We start from the raw sequence: 17,771 nt of genomic DNA on the forward strand, positions 1-17,771 counted from the left end.
TACACTCAACGGGGATTTTTCCTATTTTTCATATAGGTGCAGAAGGGAATCTCTAGCAAAACTTACACATCAGGAACCTCTGATAAGGAATAAAAAAGTTATAATAAATTAATTATTCCAGTTGCCCTTGTAGTTTTACCCTGATAGACCTTTAGTAAGCTACAGGAGCTAGCACATGCAAACAGTAGGAAAGGAAGAGAGAGCCTGGAGAAGACTGACGATTTACCTTACCTTACACTCCTCAGCTACCTCCATAGGTAGGATTTTGAGGGGCTGACCTGTTAGCAGCATCCTGATTGTTTGCAGCTGCTGGAACCAAGAGTGGAGGTTTGGGACTCCTGATGACAACCACAAGCATTGCCATTGCCTCCCTGGGGCTGTATGGTACAAAGGCATTTTTCAGGCAAGAGAAAGAAATAAGGTCTTGCTGAAAATGACTTCTCTTTGCCCTCACCTAAAACCCCTGACACACAAGCATTTTCTTTCTGGATATCTTTTGTGTTAAGCTTATTAGCAAGGACATTTCAATGTCACTTTTTCTTTGACTTCCCATTTTCCAGACCTTTCTTTCCAAACCTGAATTATCTCCCTTGGAAATCTCCACCAGCACGCTGCCAAACTGCACCAAATAGCTCCACTGCTAATTTTATACATTAAGTTACCTGTTTGAGATCTACAGAGTGGATGGGATAATTCAATACTACCTTGCTCTTCTCCATCTAAGACCTAGCAGCAGATGGAGACAGGACATTGTCAGTCCACCCAAATGACCTTCTCTAACAGTGACTCTGCAGAGTCCCAATCTGCAGTTCAGATTCAGCTATACAGGGGAAAAAAGTTTAGAGACCTTCTGGAACTTGTGTCTTCTAGCAGTGTGATTTTGCTAATAGCTTCACCTCCATTTTGTCATTCCATTACAGTGCAGTTTCTGAGGTGTCTCAAGGAGAGGGACATGAGTTTAAAGCCTAATTTAGAGAAGGCAGCAGTGGTGTGTGATTTGCAAGGTTGAAGGAAGCGTAAGACTTGGCAGGGTCAGTGCCTGTTCCATCTGTTGGTAAGGCAGGCGAAGCCCCTTGCCAAAGCCACCTGCAGGGAATGTGGGCAGTTAGGAATGCTTGCTCTACAGAATGTGAAAAATCCCAAATGACTCTAACATTAATCAGGTAACTGGATTTTTTTCTCTGTGGGGATTTTTTGTCAATTTAGCAACAAGCCAAATGGTACCATCATTGGTGGGCTGGTTCCTGGAGTCGGGTACTTCTAGCACTGCATGTGATACCATAGAAAGCGGTCATGGCATCAGCCCAACTGCTTGGCAAAACCAGGCTAGAATTAGGCTCAGCTCCAGTTTTTTAATCCATAGCCTCCTGCCTGCAATTTCAGGTTTCAAATTAATGGCTTGGCGCTGGTATCCTTCATGACAGCTTTGGGATTGGACTTCAGCAAGTTGGAAGAACCTTGTCTGAGGCACTTCCACTAGTACCCCCAAGGAGTCCAACAGAGAGCGAAAGCGACACTCCTGGTGAAGGATCCTCAGAGGCACAAACTCCCTCCTGCAAACAATCTGTTGGATCCAGGAGATCACTTGCAAGTGGAGACTTTCAGAACATGGTGCAAGCCTTGTTTTTTCAAGGTGAAGCTTGTGACAAATATCAGGTTTAATCTTTTACCTCTCTTCTTTGAAGTACATACATAAATGTTGCAGGGGTAGCTATCCCATGCGAAAAGTGTATCACATTACATCACACCTGTTGTTTGAGTACCTTGCAACTGTTTACATCTTAGGCCTCACCACACTGCCTGGCAGGACTGGAAGTGCTCCTTTACACACTCTTTGAAAGAGAAGTGCCAGTAAACTGATTATTTTTTTTTTTTTCATTTTAAAGTATCTACTAATTGTATGTGACTCCCTTTTCAAGTTTCAGTCCCATGGTAATGTGTGATACCTAGGCCTTGCTGATCAGAGGAATGTAATGTAAGTCCAAAGCTCAGTATATACATAAAAACAAAACAAAAAATCCAACCCAGCCTAACTTACTCCAAATCAATGAGGAAATCATCGAGGTGGTAGCCTCGATAGCAAATATAAGAATGAAAAAGTAAACAGATTTTACTGAAATATGAAGCAATCGAAATATACAAGAGTTAGCAGACCCAACACAAGAGAAGCTGTCACAGTAGTAGTCAGGGATAGTTGTGGGGTTTAATGATGAGTAGAGTTGGATAACAAAGCCTTGTGGAAAATTGAGAGTCTTCACGTTCTCTGAGGACACAGAAGGAACAGACTACGCGAAAAACAGTGGTCTATCTGGATTTGTGTTTATGCTAATATTTGCATTCATTAAAATTATAAGAGCTATTAATGTATCTGAAGTCTGTTATAATACATTTTTAAGGTGATGGCGAAGCATAGAGATAAATCAACTTCTAAATGTTAAGTGTGTTACTCTGTATGCTGAAAATGGAACATCCTCCTTGTCAAAGTAAATTAGCCCAGGAGGAGGCCTGCTTGTTTAGATCAAGTTCAGGTATGTCTGTTATGTTCAGTATAGACAGATCCTTTTATACCTTCCATTTGGAATAGTTTCACTTAATGGGAGACTATGCATAAACACTGGTCACCAAATGGTAGATGGCAGCTACAAATGAGATGTAAGGTCCAATAGATTTGAAGGATGATGTATTTCATGCAGTGCCTCTCCACTGACATTTTTTCCTCTTGCAAAGATTGCTGGGTCAGGTTTAAGGATGTCTGTTATTTGGAGAGGTGAAAAACACAAGGTTTTCAAGTTCCCTGAAAACAGGCAAACTTGTTTGTGCAAGGAGAGAGCCTCTGTTCCCTTAAGGGTATCTGGTCAAGGACTTTTTCAATACCAAAGGGGATAATAAGTAAAAGGGGAAGCCATAAACAAGAACACACAGATACACAAATCCAACAGACAAACAAACACAGACAAAGGCAAGAAACAGACCTCATCAGTCACACTAATTGATGGGTTATTAAGAGACCAAAGGCACATCGGGAAGTTGGAAAGTCACAACTGATGAGGATGCAAACCTGAGGGTCCAAGATGCCCGAGGGGGTCGGTGGAGCTCTGCAGACTGATGCAGGAGTGTGCAGGAGCAGGGATGGGGAGGAACAAAACAGTGGTAGACAGCAAAGGGTACAAAAAGTGACAGTCACCTGCAAAATGGGGCCAGACAGTACACTGTAAAGACAGCAGTTACACATGGAGAGGAAGGTTCCTATTTCCCTTTTCCTCAGAAAAAGCCATATTGGCCTTTGGGGGTGAAGCCACCCCAACAAGGAAAGAAATTACGGTCAACAGGTTATTAGTAGCTACTAAATTTTCATGGCTCCACTGATTTGTTTGCAGCTTTGATATATCTCCCTGGCTAAAAACAGTCATCTCCCATACAGCTAAACGTGCATACACAGGTATGCTAACCTGAAGTGACACTAAAGAACTGGGATGCCTTATAGTTTTACTTTGCTTTGTGCCTGTATGTGTTTAATTAAACATGTATACTTTTAGCTTTAGGGTGGATAACGACAGTAAACAGCTGGACTTATTTTTCTCTTCCTGCCTTCCATTTGACTCCACTTGGTAATCACCAATTGCCATGGAAACCACTAAGTGCACTTTCAATGTTGTCACTTTTTCCAATCAGATGGAGCTGCCAGGCAGATTAATACTTCTGTTTAAACAAGTAAGCTTACATGGAGAAAGCAAGCAAGACCTCTGAAACCCCATGGGTTCCGCAGCTACAAATCTTTGTTATCTACCTTGTCTTTTGAGCTGTAAGCCACCAGGAAAGGTTACTTTGGCAAAAGAAATACTGATACTACAGGGCATGTCTGAGTTGAGAATATATGCAAAAGAAACAGAAAAAGCTGCCCTCACAGTAAAAGAGAAGACTTCCCTTGCAAATGCTCCACTTCAAATGTTGAAATGCACTTGCCCTCAAAAGGCTGTCTTCTTGCCTTAGACGCTGCTTTCCCAGCTTGTCAACACGTCAGATACATCTCATGTAGGTGACAGTAAGACTTAGTTAGCCAAACCACAAAACTGCTTCTGTTGTGCTTTTTTTTCAGGTAGTGCCCCACCAACTTACCCCTTTCTGCTGAGGTATTTCTTGACATGACATTTTCACTTCCTTTTTTTACTTCTTTACCAGATACTGCAGAAAAGTAGTTCTCAAAGGTGCTTCAAGGGTCTGGTTACAAAAAGCGGTGAATCCCTGGCTTGCTTTTCAAAGGTGTAGCAACCCCAAACAGACTGCAGGGTAACAGCCAGATGCTTCATACTGCTGAAAAACCAGACAATGCCACCACTGCCTTCTGGCATCCAGCAAAGGAATTCTGGAGGTCTTCATATGCTTATTAGTAGCTGGGGAACATTTGTATTTATTGGAATTGGACAACAGTGGAAGATGTGAAGCCCTATACCAGAGAACAAATAAATATAACTAAGTACAACTAGAATAGAATGACACATGACATTTTAAATTTCTTTTCATATGTGTTATTAGCTCACTACTCTGCTTGTGTATCTGATGAACAAGATACCAGGATGACAAGAGAATCCAAGAAACATTTAAGTAAACTTATTTGACCTACCTGCACTGCAAAATATCTAAAATACACAACTAACTTTATTTGAAGAATTTTTACATACAGTTAAATATCCTAATGTAGCCATAAAAAAAAAACCAAGCCCAACCACACATTCTATTAATAATTCAATATTCTTTTATACCAATATTTAATAATGTAATAAGTTATTAAACATTTATTTAAATTGTACAAACCTCAGAACTATTTGAGTAACAGCCTGGAATGAAAGCTCTTTAGAGAGCTATTGATTGCCCTGATACACAAGGACTGACAGCAAATTTACTGCAGCATTAACTGAAGTCTATGAAAGACATCTTAACATGTAAGTCAGTTTTGATAAACAATGAACAATTTTCGGTAAATGAAAGCACAAAACTATACAAGAAGTAGAATGCTATTTGAGGAGCTTAGCTACAGATCTGAAACCTGGACACTGGATCCAGGTGTTTATGTATATGTATTTGCATAATCAGAAAGTTTATGAAAACAATGAGCATACCTCAAGCATCTTTGTATCCAGTTTGGATTACAGGTCACCTGAGGATTCTTCTTCAGGTAGTCTCATAACATTTATATAGCAAAATTTATGGTCTGAAGGCAACCAACTGGGATCAAAGTACCATGCTTCTATATTATATCTCTCTTTAATATGAATCAAACAAAGTATACTTTTTGAACATAAGAGGGCAGTCACCTGCTTTTAAGATCTGTGAAATGTTTTCCCTTCAATTATAACAGCACAGAAATTGTATGGACCCTAGAAAGGCTGGCATAAGCTATTCTAGCTATTTCAGATTTTAAAAAAGGCAAGCATGTCACTGAACAACATGCTGTAACTTAAAGAAGTTACAGAAACATAAGCATCATGCAGCTGTCCAAGTTCTGCAACTCTAGACACTACAGCCAGCTGTCTGTTGCCTGAAAGAAATTTAACATGGAAGAACTGTTGTTCACCTCCATGCTTTCATAAACTAAGTTAGAACAAAAGATGTGGAATGCATTTGAAAAAGTCTTAACTGTTGATGTTTAAATAGACCAAAAATAAGTCTGCTACCATCACTAAATTCGCAAAAGAAGACGCAGTTCCTATTAAAAGAAGCTTACCACCGAAAAGAGATTAGCAATAATTAGGAAGGCTATCTCTTGGTAAACAATGAAAGTGGAGTCCAGGGTAAATACGTTGTCACAGAAAACAGGTTTTTTTAGGTGATGAAAAGTTTATTTAAAAACTGCCAACATTTAACAAAAACAATTTTACACTATTTTCCATTTTCTACAGAAATACAATAAGTTACAGGTGTGCTTAGTCCATTCTGTCACTAATACATATAAAAACAGGTCTGCTGATAAATAAGTGAAAAAAAATCTATTTACCAACCACCACCACTAAAATTGTACCTGTAAATTTTGGAAGACATCTGCATAGAATAGTTAGGACTGTAGGGGTGCCTTTTTTTTTTGTGCTACTAGGATATGTAAAAACTTAATTAACATGCAATACAAAACAATTGAGATAAACTCAGTGTGCACAACTGGAAAGCAGTGCTAGGATGCCCTCCTGTGTTTCTAACTAGACATCAGAAAACAATGTTTTACATGATGGAATTTCAACTTCCCTTCACAGCAAAACTAGATTTTATAACCATGAATATCTATACTTGGCTAGGTTCCACTGAAGATGTATTAAAAGTGTGGAGAAAATTATCTAGTACTAGATAAGAACAAATAATTGTAAAACATCACAAATCAACATTAGGTAGATGCTTTTTAAAAAGGAAATTAGCTGTTACCTAGTTATAAGCATTCGTGAGATGACAGGGTGACAAACGTGCAGGTTATTGTTGCACCATAAATGTACATAGCACGCTTGGAGAACAGCCACACTTAAGCCATTCACCATTTAAGACTCTCTCCCTTCAGTATTGCATCAATTATGACATGGCACTTAAAAGCTTATCATTCCTCCCTAAATATCTTGCATAAAACTCAGTCATTGACCTATATGCTATTGTTATGCAATACATCCCAAACTAATGTGTTACCCTGGTTGCACACAGGTATATTGTATGAATTTTTTTTCCACTACAAAAGAAGAAAAGAGGGGGAGATGAGAGGGTGAAAAAAAAGGGGGGGGGGGGGAAGGAAGCTTTCTTACCTATTGATAGCCCATGGTACCCATATTTCTCTCTAGATGCCCTTTCACACCTGTAATATTCCACAACCTGAGTTTCTCCTCAACCACAGTGCTAATGAAGATACACTACCCTAACTACTTTTTCCTCGAAGCCATAAATATGACCATTTACGAAAGACAAAGTCACTTACAATCCATCACACTAAGTATGTCGAAGCTACCATGTAGCAGCTGATATCCTCTCCGCAGCATGGCCTGATCCTACATCAGTGAAGTCAGTGGGAATTTTGTCACTCATTAACAGATGTAAAAACCAAGCACGCAGATTGGAAACAAACTAATGACCAGATCCTGCAAATTACTTCTGTACAAAGACCCTGAAAGGTTTATTACTTGATCATACTAAACCTTCTGATTTAATGAACCCCCAAATTAAGTAAATCAAGATTGTACATATCAACTCAGGGTTTCCTTACATATTCTTTCTACCTTCTGTCCTAGCAGCTAGGAAGAGAAAGTGAAAAAAAAAAACCACCCTGTATGAGCAGAAAATGTCCTTGCTTTTTTAAGTTTTGCATTTAAAATTATGGACAATATTTTCAGTAATGTCCTGTGATTTTAGGTGCTCATTTAAGAACATTTTTAGAACATCTGAAATGAATCACATTGTCTAGGAAGAGAGAGGAAAGGTGCTAGCATTTTCCGATAAAATTGAGCCCTTTAAGGAGAGCTCTCAAATCAGAAAATTCAAAATCAGAAGGCATTCAAAATTATGAGTAACTTTGAAAATATTTTTTTAATGTGACTCATTTTTAGAGAAATAACATGAGAGAAATATTGAAAATAAAGTACCAAAAAGACTACTTGTTGTTGTATTCAAATACCAATTTCAGTTGCTAGTTTTTGTCTGACATACTTTTCCCAGTCTCCTGTGATGCTAAAGGACTTCATCCAATATGCACATGTCTGTTCTTTCCTGGATGACTCCTGAAAGGTATCCCCCAGGTACGATGCTGGTAGAGCAATTCCCAGTTCTCCCAGCTTGCAAGACCTTACAAACTCTTTCACTGTCACAAATACTCCCTACAAGCACTTGAAATAAACACCACTGCTAATAATTTGGTTTGAGTGTGCACACATTTGCCCAAGTATCATGAAAGTAAGGCAGACAAAGCCAGAAAGGGGAAGCAAGAGATCTCACTGCTTTCAGCAAAAACTTTTGACATTGGCAATGATCCTGCTAGATTCAGATTTAGAACAGGTCTTCCATGGAAGAGTTCTGTTCACAGATCACCAGTGTCATATAAAAATAGCCACGCATGGGAGATTTTTGCCTTTTACACAGGACATTACATAAATACAATTCCACCATCCATCCATCCATCCACCCACGCATACATGCACTTACTGTGGGAGAATAAATATAGGTAATTTATTCACTGATAATATCTCTACTGATGACAAAAAAAAAAAAAGACAATCCCCCTCTGAAAGGAATTCATCCTAGACCAGTAAAAAGACCAGTGAAAAGCAAACAATGCTTTACATTCACAATCCTGTACAACACTGGTCATGTATCAGATTACTTTCCAGTGTCTCACTGTCCTGTCACCATTTTAGTCTTTCTGCTACAAAATTTACCATTTATCTGCATTGGAAATCTACATAAAATTTACAATGGTCACAACTGTCGGAGAATTTCTCACAGAAAAAACATTGCAAAATATTATGTTTAAAACCAACTGTATTTCCCCCTAATATGAAAGCTGTGAGAATGAAATATTTTTTCACATATCTTGATAAAATAAACATTCTGCCCTACATAGAATAGTAGTACTTCGATGGACGTGACTGTGTTACAAAATTAGTGTTTCATGACTCACGAATAGTATAGTGCTGTCACTACTTGGATCTTGATGCTACTTAAAACCATTTAAGACATCTACTATTTCTATTATATTAAACTAAAGATGACATTTCCAAGCACACTCTTCAAGATGACTACCCAGTTCTAAATAAGAAAAACTGGAACAAACGGGAATGAACACAGTAGGTATAAATATATTGTGTCTTGTAAAGACAAGTTCTGGTACCTTGTATCATCTACGTGACTTTTCAATAACAGGTAATACTCTTAAAAAAACATATTTATCTACCCATCCTACACAGCCATTCAGGAAATCTTACTGTAATTAATGACATACCACTTTATTCACAATGAACGTACAGGAATACCTCATCCAAGAAAAGCTCTTTGTTCACCATAACTATATTCTGTTCAGAGAGTGTCCTGTGAATAAAACACGCAACTCACTGTGGTTTCTCTCCACCTCCATCTATACAGTAGGATTAACAGCAGGTTCCAGATGGTGCAGATAAATACGCCTAATAAACCAGACTTCAGTTAAGAGTTCTACTCTTCAGAATAGTTGTACTGTACATAAGTGTCTGTCAGCTATCAACAACTAAAAGCTTTTGCAATTCTCATATTCAGACTCCTCACAAAAGTTAGGTTTTTAAAAAAGAAAAATCTAAGATATATAGCGCATCAACACAGATACTGTAAAAAGCTTCCCTGTCATTACAACATATGTCTTTGAGATACTAAATATCCTACTGAATAGTACTAAGGAACTCAGAGAAGAAACCCAGCAACTGTCAGGAGCTTCTTGCAAGACCACAATAGAAATTTAAGATACAGAGTAACAGTATGATGCAGATGAGATAGTAAGGTCTAGTGTGAATCATTAGGTACAGTATTAGCTTGTGGGTAGATATAAAACACTATTCTAGACAAAAAAAAATGTAGAAGCCAGTTATTACATGTTTAGCATTTATGGTGGATTTTTTTTAATCAATAATTATAAACTGTAAATATGTATGCTAATTCACTACAATAGATTATGCCCTGAGAAGTAACATTACACCCTAAGTAAAAGCCACTAGAAAGTATCAGGTCTATAATTTAAAAGCATAAACTGTCTACAAGGAATTTCTTGAAAGCACATATTTTCTCCATTTTTCAGCAGCACATTGCTTCTTCTGAGGAAAAGACTAAATAAAGTTAATGCTAATTCTAGTTTTCCCAACTTTAACTACAAGATTTAATTTTTTTTATTTTCTCCTTTAAATTCACCCGGGGAAACTAGATGGCTTCATAGATAAAGCTCTTGCTTTCCACCTCTCAAAGAGGATGTAGGCCTAGCACAAGGTTCCGAAAAAACAGCCTGATGAACTCCACTTAAGGACATCAATCAGAGCACTTTTTGGGAGGTAGTCAGGGTTATCTAAACATGAAATGAGGCCACCTCATCAACACTTTGCTACATTTTTCTTTGCTGGTTGGAAGAACAGTGAAGATGTTGGGAAGGAAACACACCTCTGAGCACATGCAGAAAAAAAAAAGAAGGAAAATTATCTTAAGACAGGGACACTGAACTTCCTTTAAACTAACCTGAATGTTAAGTGCATTTGAGAAAAGGTGAGTTACCCTCTTTCCTTTGTATCGGACATGAACAAAACAGTAAAGTGTAAAGATCTCTCATCACCAAATGAGTACAGGACAAACATGCATTTAAAAGCCACATCTACATTTCACTTCACTGCTGCTTCTTCTTCCAAAATTACTCTAGAAGACACAACGAAGGAGTTGCATTTTTTTTCCCCACACTGTAAGTGCAGTGGTTCACTTCCTACTGAAAAACTAAGGAACATTCTTCCCTTCCAGAAGGCAAAACAAAACTAAGCAAACAACCTTGTCCAAAAGTTCAATCATCAAGTCTCTGAAGGCTCACCACTAAAATTATTCTCTGGTAGTCACGTTTTGTTCATTGTATTATATGTTATTCTTAAAAAGTATGTTTGTTGAGTCTGGCTATGCGGAGAAGCCTTTCCAAAACCCTTAATTTCTGCTCATCAATATTATACAGTATTGTTTTAAAAATTCATCAGTTATCTACTTAGGAAAAAACTCACTCCTGTCCATAAATACTAGCTACACAGTCTAATTAAGTAGCACTAAACCAAAACTGGAAATACCAGGAATTTTGATTGTAAGACAGCATCTAAGCTTTCTCATTATATTACCACTTTGCTTATTTGTCTTAAAACAAGTTCTATATAAGGTAATTAATCAAACAGTATAAACCAACAATTTACTTTTAAATGACACAAGGATTTTCTGGTATAAAGAATACGTAAGTAGTCAACAAAACACTAATATGCAGACATGAGTAGACTTACAAATATTAATCAGAGCAGCTATAGCAATGCATTCCAATAACAACTTTATACAAGTTTGTAATTGTAGCTATCTTTAATGCTGCATGTGTTGCTCCAGTGACTGTACACACAAGATAAATGAAATGCCAATGAAATAACAGTTAATGTATTTAGCAGCAGAGAATTCAACCCCTTAAGTGTGATTCCTTCTAATTTCTGTAGCTTCAAATTACATTTGTTCCTAGCACAAACTTCTACAAAGACTAATCCAGTGAACAAAAAGAATTTGTATCAATTCAAATCACACATACTAGAGCAGAAGACAAAATCAGTAAAGATGCTGAACTTTATATGAAGATGTTTACAGATGTACAAAGTTTGATTTTATATCTGAAGGAACATCAGGGAGTGGGAGCCTTGAATTCTGCAGCTTCTGTTCAACATTTTATCTGCAAGAATGTTCACTGACTATATTATAATCCTCTGACCTCTGAAACACAAAATAACTAGCATACATTACTTAAAGTAGCTGTACTCAGTAACCTTTATGCATGTTAACTACCAATGGCCTGAAGCCACCTTTTTTCAAGCAATGCCCAAACGGGACTGTGCAGTAATACTGAATGATTCAACAAATATGTTCCAAAGATCATAGTTCCAGAACATCACACAGTTGTGAGCTTGATGCAATTTGTTGGAAGTATGTCTTCGATCATTTTTTGTAAGAGGTTTCAGGACACTGACAGCTTGAAGTCATTTAGTTACATATTTTCTTCTTCCATATGATTTATATTGTTAATGTGAAAAAATTAAAGCTCAATTTTGACAGCTTATGGTTTGCATTTCTTTCAAAGGGGAAGATATGACTTGTTTCAATTTCACTTTTATTGTTTCTTTTTCTGTGTGGTAGTCTGGTCTGCAAACGTTTCTAAATGCAACTATTCTCACTGGATTTAAAAAAAAAAAACTGAGTGGGGAAGTATTTCCGTCAGGTGTAGATTTTAAAAACTCACACTTAAGAGTCATACTTCAGCCATCAGTGTTTTGTAAGAGTAATAAAAATATCAGCACCATCTCTAATCAGAAATCTCAGAACATTTTCAAAGTATGAAAATACAATGCAACTCTGTTCAGTTACACGGGACCAAATCTTGTCTTCCTACAAGCATACGTAACTTGTGCTGACATGAATAGGAACTGCACACATGTATATGAGGGCAGCTGTTTGATCTTCAGTGTTTATGATGGGTAGATTGTCAAATTTAATAGCACAGTACTTCCATGACATAGCTTTAAGAAAGCCAACTAAGACTCCAGATTTTTTTGGAAGAAAAAAATATATTTCCTCCTATATTTTCTGGAAGAAATATATAGTGGGTTTCAAGTCAGATTCTAATATAAATCTTTTTATCTAAAAAACTCAGTCACTCCAGTGCAAGAAGAGAGCATCACTTCCTTCCCACAGTTCAAGAAGTATTTCTTATCATGCTCCTACTTCTCAGTCTTATCCTGCCACTAATTTTTTTTTCTGAACAGGTAATTTTTGCCAAGGTAAAGAGAACACACAACTACGTTACTAAGTAATCTAGGACCAGGAACATGATCCTTAAATACATTGCCAGCTGACTTCATGCTTTCCAGGTTCATATTAGCCATTAATGAGATACTGCTAATCAAGCTGACCCAGGCTACCACATATGCTTTAATATATCTTTCATACTCAAAAACCATCAGGTCCTCTGGGATGGGTAAAAGTTCTTGCTCAAATTAAGTTTAGACTCTGGTTTGTACCTGAACCTACCCATCTATCAGTGGCCACAGAGACATCTTCTGATGAAATTATCCTCTCAAGTCCTTCTCACACCTCCTTCACACATTGATTATATTCTTCTGCAACTAAAACTATCAACCAAGACAGCATCCCAGAGCACCTCAAAACAAACGGCCATGTAGTATGTCCCTAGCTATAGAGAGGCAGGTGTGGATGCCCACTGAGACAAAGCTTTGCCATGGAGATGCTCAAGCATAGGTCAGTCTCATCTAGGTACTGTAAACAGAAGAGAGTACTTTTAGAAATGTCTCCATTAGCTACTCTGTGCCTGAAATGAATTACGAACATATCTCTTAGACTAGAGATGGTCTATTTTCACTTTGAAATGCAAGAGTAATCCCCATCCATCAAATTATTCAAACTGTTGAAATTCCACATCTTTTGAGTGCCTTTTTTCTTTCCAAATAACACCTTTTGAGGTGGCTACCTGGGCTTTTTTCTCCCTCGTTGCTTTCTCTGCCCAACAGAAACAGCAGCTTGAAACTTATCATAGTTAGGAGGCACTTTGGGCAAGAGAAATATACAGCAATTTTGGCAAAGACTCTAGCTTGAAATCTAATCCCCTCAGTGAATAGTCTGTTTGCAAAAGAGGTGATGTTGCCATTGTACAAACTTCTGCAGTTTTACAATGTATCTCCCCTGGATCTTTGGACCAGCACAATTCCATTAGTGTAAAAAAATCCCTTATATAGACAAGTTCTAAGGAAATTACAATATAAACTATTCATGTTTAATTTCACTGGAAATGAAATAGAAACGTGTTTCAAATTCCCTTAAATTTTACAGTTATGTAAACAGAGATGTATGGTTGGAAAAGTGCTCTTAAGGAAGAGTCAAAAGAAAAAAACCAACAAAGACTGAAGCTCTTCAAAAGAACAAAAGCAAAGAGATAGCTCCCTCCTGCTGTCTTTTTTTGAATTGTATAGTCTCAATGACCACTCAGAAGAATTACTTTTTACTCCATCATCTATGGGACTTGCATTGTCTTGGTTAAGTAAAGTTACCAGTGTATGATTTAGCAGGCTGAGATTCTGTAGTGTACATAATACATTCAGAAATGTGTATCAAGTGTCATTAATTCTGGATTGTTGAAATAAAATAAATAAATAAATACCAGGTAGGAAATTAAGGTAAAGTAGTCCAAGAAAAGTGTTTCCAAATATAGCTCTGATTGTGAGTGTGAACGTGTGTTTGAACTATTTTCCTGTATCTGCTTTTCAGGATTACGACTTCATAGACTTTCCTATCAAACTCATGTGACAACTAATAATCAAACAAAACCCCAGTTACAACAGTAAAAGGCATGGCTCCCACACTGTTACTGGAGCCTTGAGAAAGAAACACTGCAGTCTGGTGTTCTATCAAAGGTTGCCAATACAAAAGTAACAGCACTCACCAAATATAGTCCGAATTCAATAAGGTATTAGCAAGATACCACTATAATAAAGAACAACAACCTAGAAACAGGTTTAGCTGATACTGACAGATCCTCCTATTTTTTTCCAGACACTGTTTCAAAAGCATTTCAGATTTTTTTTTTTTTTTCTCCGAAGTCAAACGATTCAGAGTCCACCTTAATGCAGAAGTTAAGAAAATGACATGGCAGGAAGCTGACACAGAGTGATTTCTTAAAAAGATTGAAGAACAAACTGCATTTGATTAATAAAAGGGTATGCCAGTTCTTTAATAAATAAAGTGACAAACTTCTACTCTGAACTTTAGGACAGACCATTAAAAGAGTGAGAAACACATGGTTAGCTAACACTTGCAACCAAGACATGCATTTGTGTCTGAAAAGATAATATTGCACTAGAAGAAGAATCCTGAAGGCTTTAAACCCTTCCTTCACTGACCTAAAAAAGTAACTAACCATTTTCTATAAGCAGTAGCAAACCTGGCTTGGTCCGCATCCCTGCAAGTTGATAATACTTTATCAATGAACCGGTATTCCATTTCTGGACCAAGAGAGTCCTGCATAGGAGCACGCTTCAGGCGTTTTGTTTCTTGGGTATAACCTTGTTTGCTGCTGGATTCATTCAAACCATCAACATCCATAGCTTGTGCCATGTGACTTGTCGCAGGACTGTGGTGGGAATTATTCAGAGTTTCATCGCTGCTGTCCACAGATGATACCACTGTACTCAGAAGAGGAAGTTTGTTGCTTAGGTGGTGCTGAAGGTAGAACACACGCCTCCTTCAGAGGAAAAAAAAAAAAAAAAAAGTCATACATTGAAAATAATCTGCTGTTGATACTGAACTGCTCCAGTTCATTTGCCATCCCATCAGATTCCCCCACAGACACAAAATCTGCCATCACTGCTCACACTCTACAAAAAAGGGCCCAGTGTCACTTTGGCAAATCTGCTGTTACCTAGTCAGGCATACACCCAGCTGCAGAAACCTGTGCTTTGCCAGCTTTTAAATATTTTAAGTGTGATGAGTCTGATTAACAGTATCTTGTGTCTCTTGCAAAAACTACAGGGACAAGTGAGCTTACATCAACAAGATACTTAAGTCCAATCAAACTTTTCATTCAATAGCTCTGATTATGCTCTTAATGTTTCCAAAGGCTTAAGACATGGTAGCTTAGAAATCTTTTATTGAGTGGTGCCTTTTAACATCACAATAATAATTTGTCTGGAAACATCAGGCAAAGAATAATCCACAAATCAGGACACTCTTTTGACCAAGTCCTCTTACCTATGACACCACAAGGTTTCATGCCCTGGGTAAGTATCAATCAGTTCAGTACAGAGCTCCAACTCTTCCTCTAAACGGTGGGGGAGATCCAGGCTCTGCTCCTCTGCACAGGCAGCTTCTGCCCCTGCACTCTCCTTCTCCATTTGAAGGCTAGGGTTTTGCTCATTTACCATTTGATTTTGTACCAGTACATTATTGTCAGTCACAGTTCTACCTATCAAGGACTTGAGTAAGAACTGGCGGTAATGAAATCCACTATGATCTGAGACATGCATGGATACCCAATATTTAGTGGATGCAAGTTCATCAAGGAGAACCTGAAACAAAAAGTAGCAACAGTTATCAACCAGTATAAAGGAGGAATTTACCACCACTGTTTCTGTATTAAGGTAACCTCTCCTCTGGGGATTTCAGCCACTGTGGTAATGGTTTAAGAACACACACAGAAGAGTGAAATAATCACTGAGACTTTTCCACTGTGTGCTGACAAGTATCTTGGCATCCCTGCACAAAAGAAATGATACTTCTTCCAAACTTTGACAGGTAGGGTGTCTCAAACCTTTCCACAGGGTGAGGGAAAAAAAAAAAAACCCAAACCACTTATGATGAGAAAAAAAACAGTGGTTTAAGAATCTCCAAATGGTTATTAATAAAGACTATGTACACCAAACTACACAGATATTATTTAGAAGTATTTTAATTTTTGCCTAGTGCATTACTGGTGTCAGAGGGTAGGTGAGTGGCTTAAAAAAAAAAGATTTAAAATAATTTATGTTTCCATTTTGCAGGAAAGATTATCAACCACTAACATTATGTTCCAAGTCCTAGAGCCTGTGGAATACAAAACTATTTGTCCATAATTAAGTTGCTTGACTTGGTAATTGTTGAACTTCCAAGAAAGTCTTTCACAGTAACTGTGGTAAATACACTGGTGACTGCAGCTATATTTGTAACCCTGCTGGCACCTACAACTTTTCTCTTAATTCTGAATGTTTTAGACCTTCAAAATTTAATTCGAGGAAGATGGGTGAGTTTGGCTACTGGGCAAATCTTCTTTTACTTTACTTTGTCTATTAAAACTAATGGTGGTGTTTCTGTAAAGGCTTTAACCTCTTCCCTCACATTGGTCCTCCTCTGGAGTTTAAACTCTTCAAGCAAATCAAAACTACCTTTTCATTAAACTTCTAAAGACTTTGGATATAACGTTACTGGCATATTCTTGCTTTCAATCTCTTGTTCTAAGCTACCTATGTCACGTAACAGGACTGGCTGATGCAAAGTAACTTTCAAGACACAAGTCTTTCTTTTTCCTCCTGCAGCACAAGAGGCAGATCCTTCCACAAAGAAAACCATGGAAATGCACAAGGCTAGTTATTCGCCTTTTTTGTGGTGCGTCTGTTCTAAAAGATATTAGAGCAAATACAAACAATGTAAATAGTGTCTTCTACCTGAGATACTCAGCACACCTTTTTAGGTCTTGACAAGAGATACCAGCATCATCTTCCTTTTACAGATCAGCAAACTGAAGGGCACTATTAAATAACAGCCCCCACACAGGATTGTTAAGGGAGCCAAAACTCCTCATCTCCAGTTCTGCACTTTAAAGCACAAGATCAGCTTATCTCTTCTTGGCAGAGCTGAGCTTACTATTTTAAATTTCTGAACACTGAAATTTAAAAGCGTATTAAAAACAACATAAGGGTCAACAGTGATACCAGAAAAATCAGACCAGTCTTAATTCAACTGAAACTGATACTATGCAGATTATGTCCAATTTACTGACCTCAGAATAGTCTGACTCATTTACCTAGTATGTTTATAAGATACAAAGTTACAGGGGAACATTGTAACTATGCATTTTAACTTCTTGCACAAAGCAAACAGAATGATTCCCAGCATCACGCCTTACCTGAACTAGAAAACCTTTGAGAAAAGGAAGACAGGAGATTGCCATTAAACCTTTTGAGATCTACAAAAACCAAAGCCTCTCCTCTAGCAACCTCAGAGTAACAGTGGGAAGATGCTTCAAACAATTGGAGGTAAAACAAAAAGCCAGCTAACTTTTGAATTCCAACAGAGGCTCTTTCTCACCAAGCCAGTTTTCTCCATTTCCACACCAAACAGCACAATCCCTTCGCCATTCTTCTGTGAAGCAAAGAGGAAATTATATGAAAATGCTCCCCCCCCACCTCTTGATAACCTCTCACAAAGGGCCACCTTCTACCTTCAGTGGTGAGCTGAGTACCATGGAACTAGCATCCTGCTCC

The 17,771-nt window shown here is 37.7% G+C and overlaps 1 protein-coding gene across 1 annotated transcript in view; it reads right to left on the minus strand.

Moving 5' to 3' along the window:
• Window positions 1-5,815: 5,815 nt before the first annotated feature.
• The window catches only part of PTAR1 (protein prenyltransferase alpha subunit repeat containing 1), a 45,707-nt gene continuing 33,751 nt past the window's right edge, over window positions 5,816-17,771 (minus strand). Inside the window, exons 6-7 of the mRNA XM_074811634.1 lie at window positions 15,505-15,821; window positions 5,816-14,998 (exon numbers count right to left, since the gene is read on the minus strand). Coding sequence (XP_074667735.1) covers window positions 14,650-14,998; window positions 15,505-15,821 — 666 coding nt within the window. The 3' untranslated portion in view covers window positions 5,816-14,649. The remainder of the gene's footprint in view (window positions 14,999-15,504; window positions 15,822-17,771) is intronic.

The sequence above is a fragment of the Strix aluco genome, chromosome Z (genome assembly GCF_031877795.1).
Source record: "Strix aluco isolate bStrAlu1 chromosome Z, bStrAlu1.hap1, whole genome shotgun sequence".
Lineage (NCBI taxonomy): Eukaryota > Metazoa > Chordata > Aves > Strigiformes > Strigidae > Strix > Strix aluco.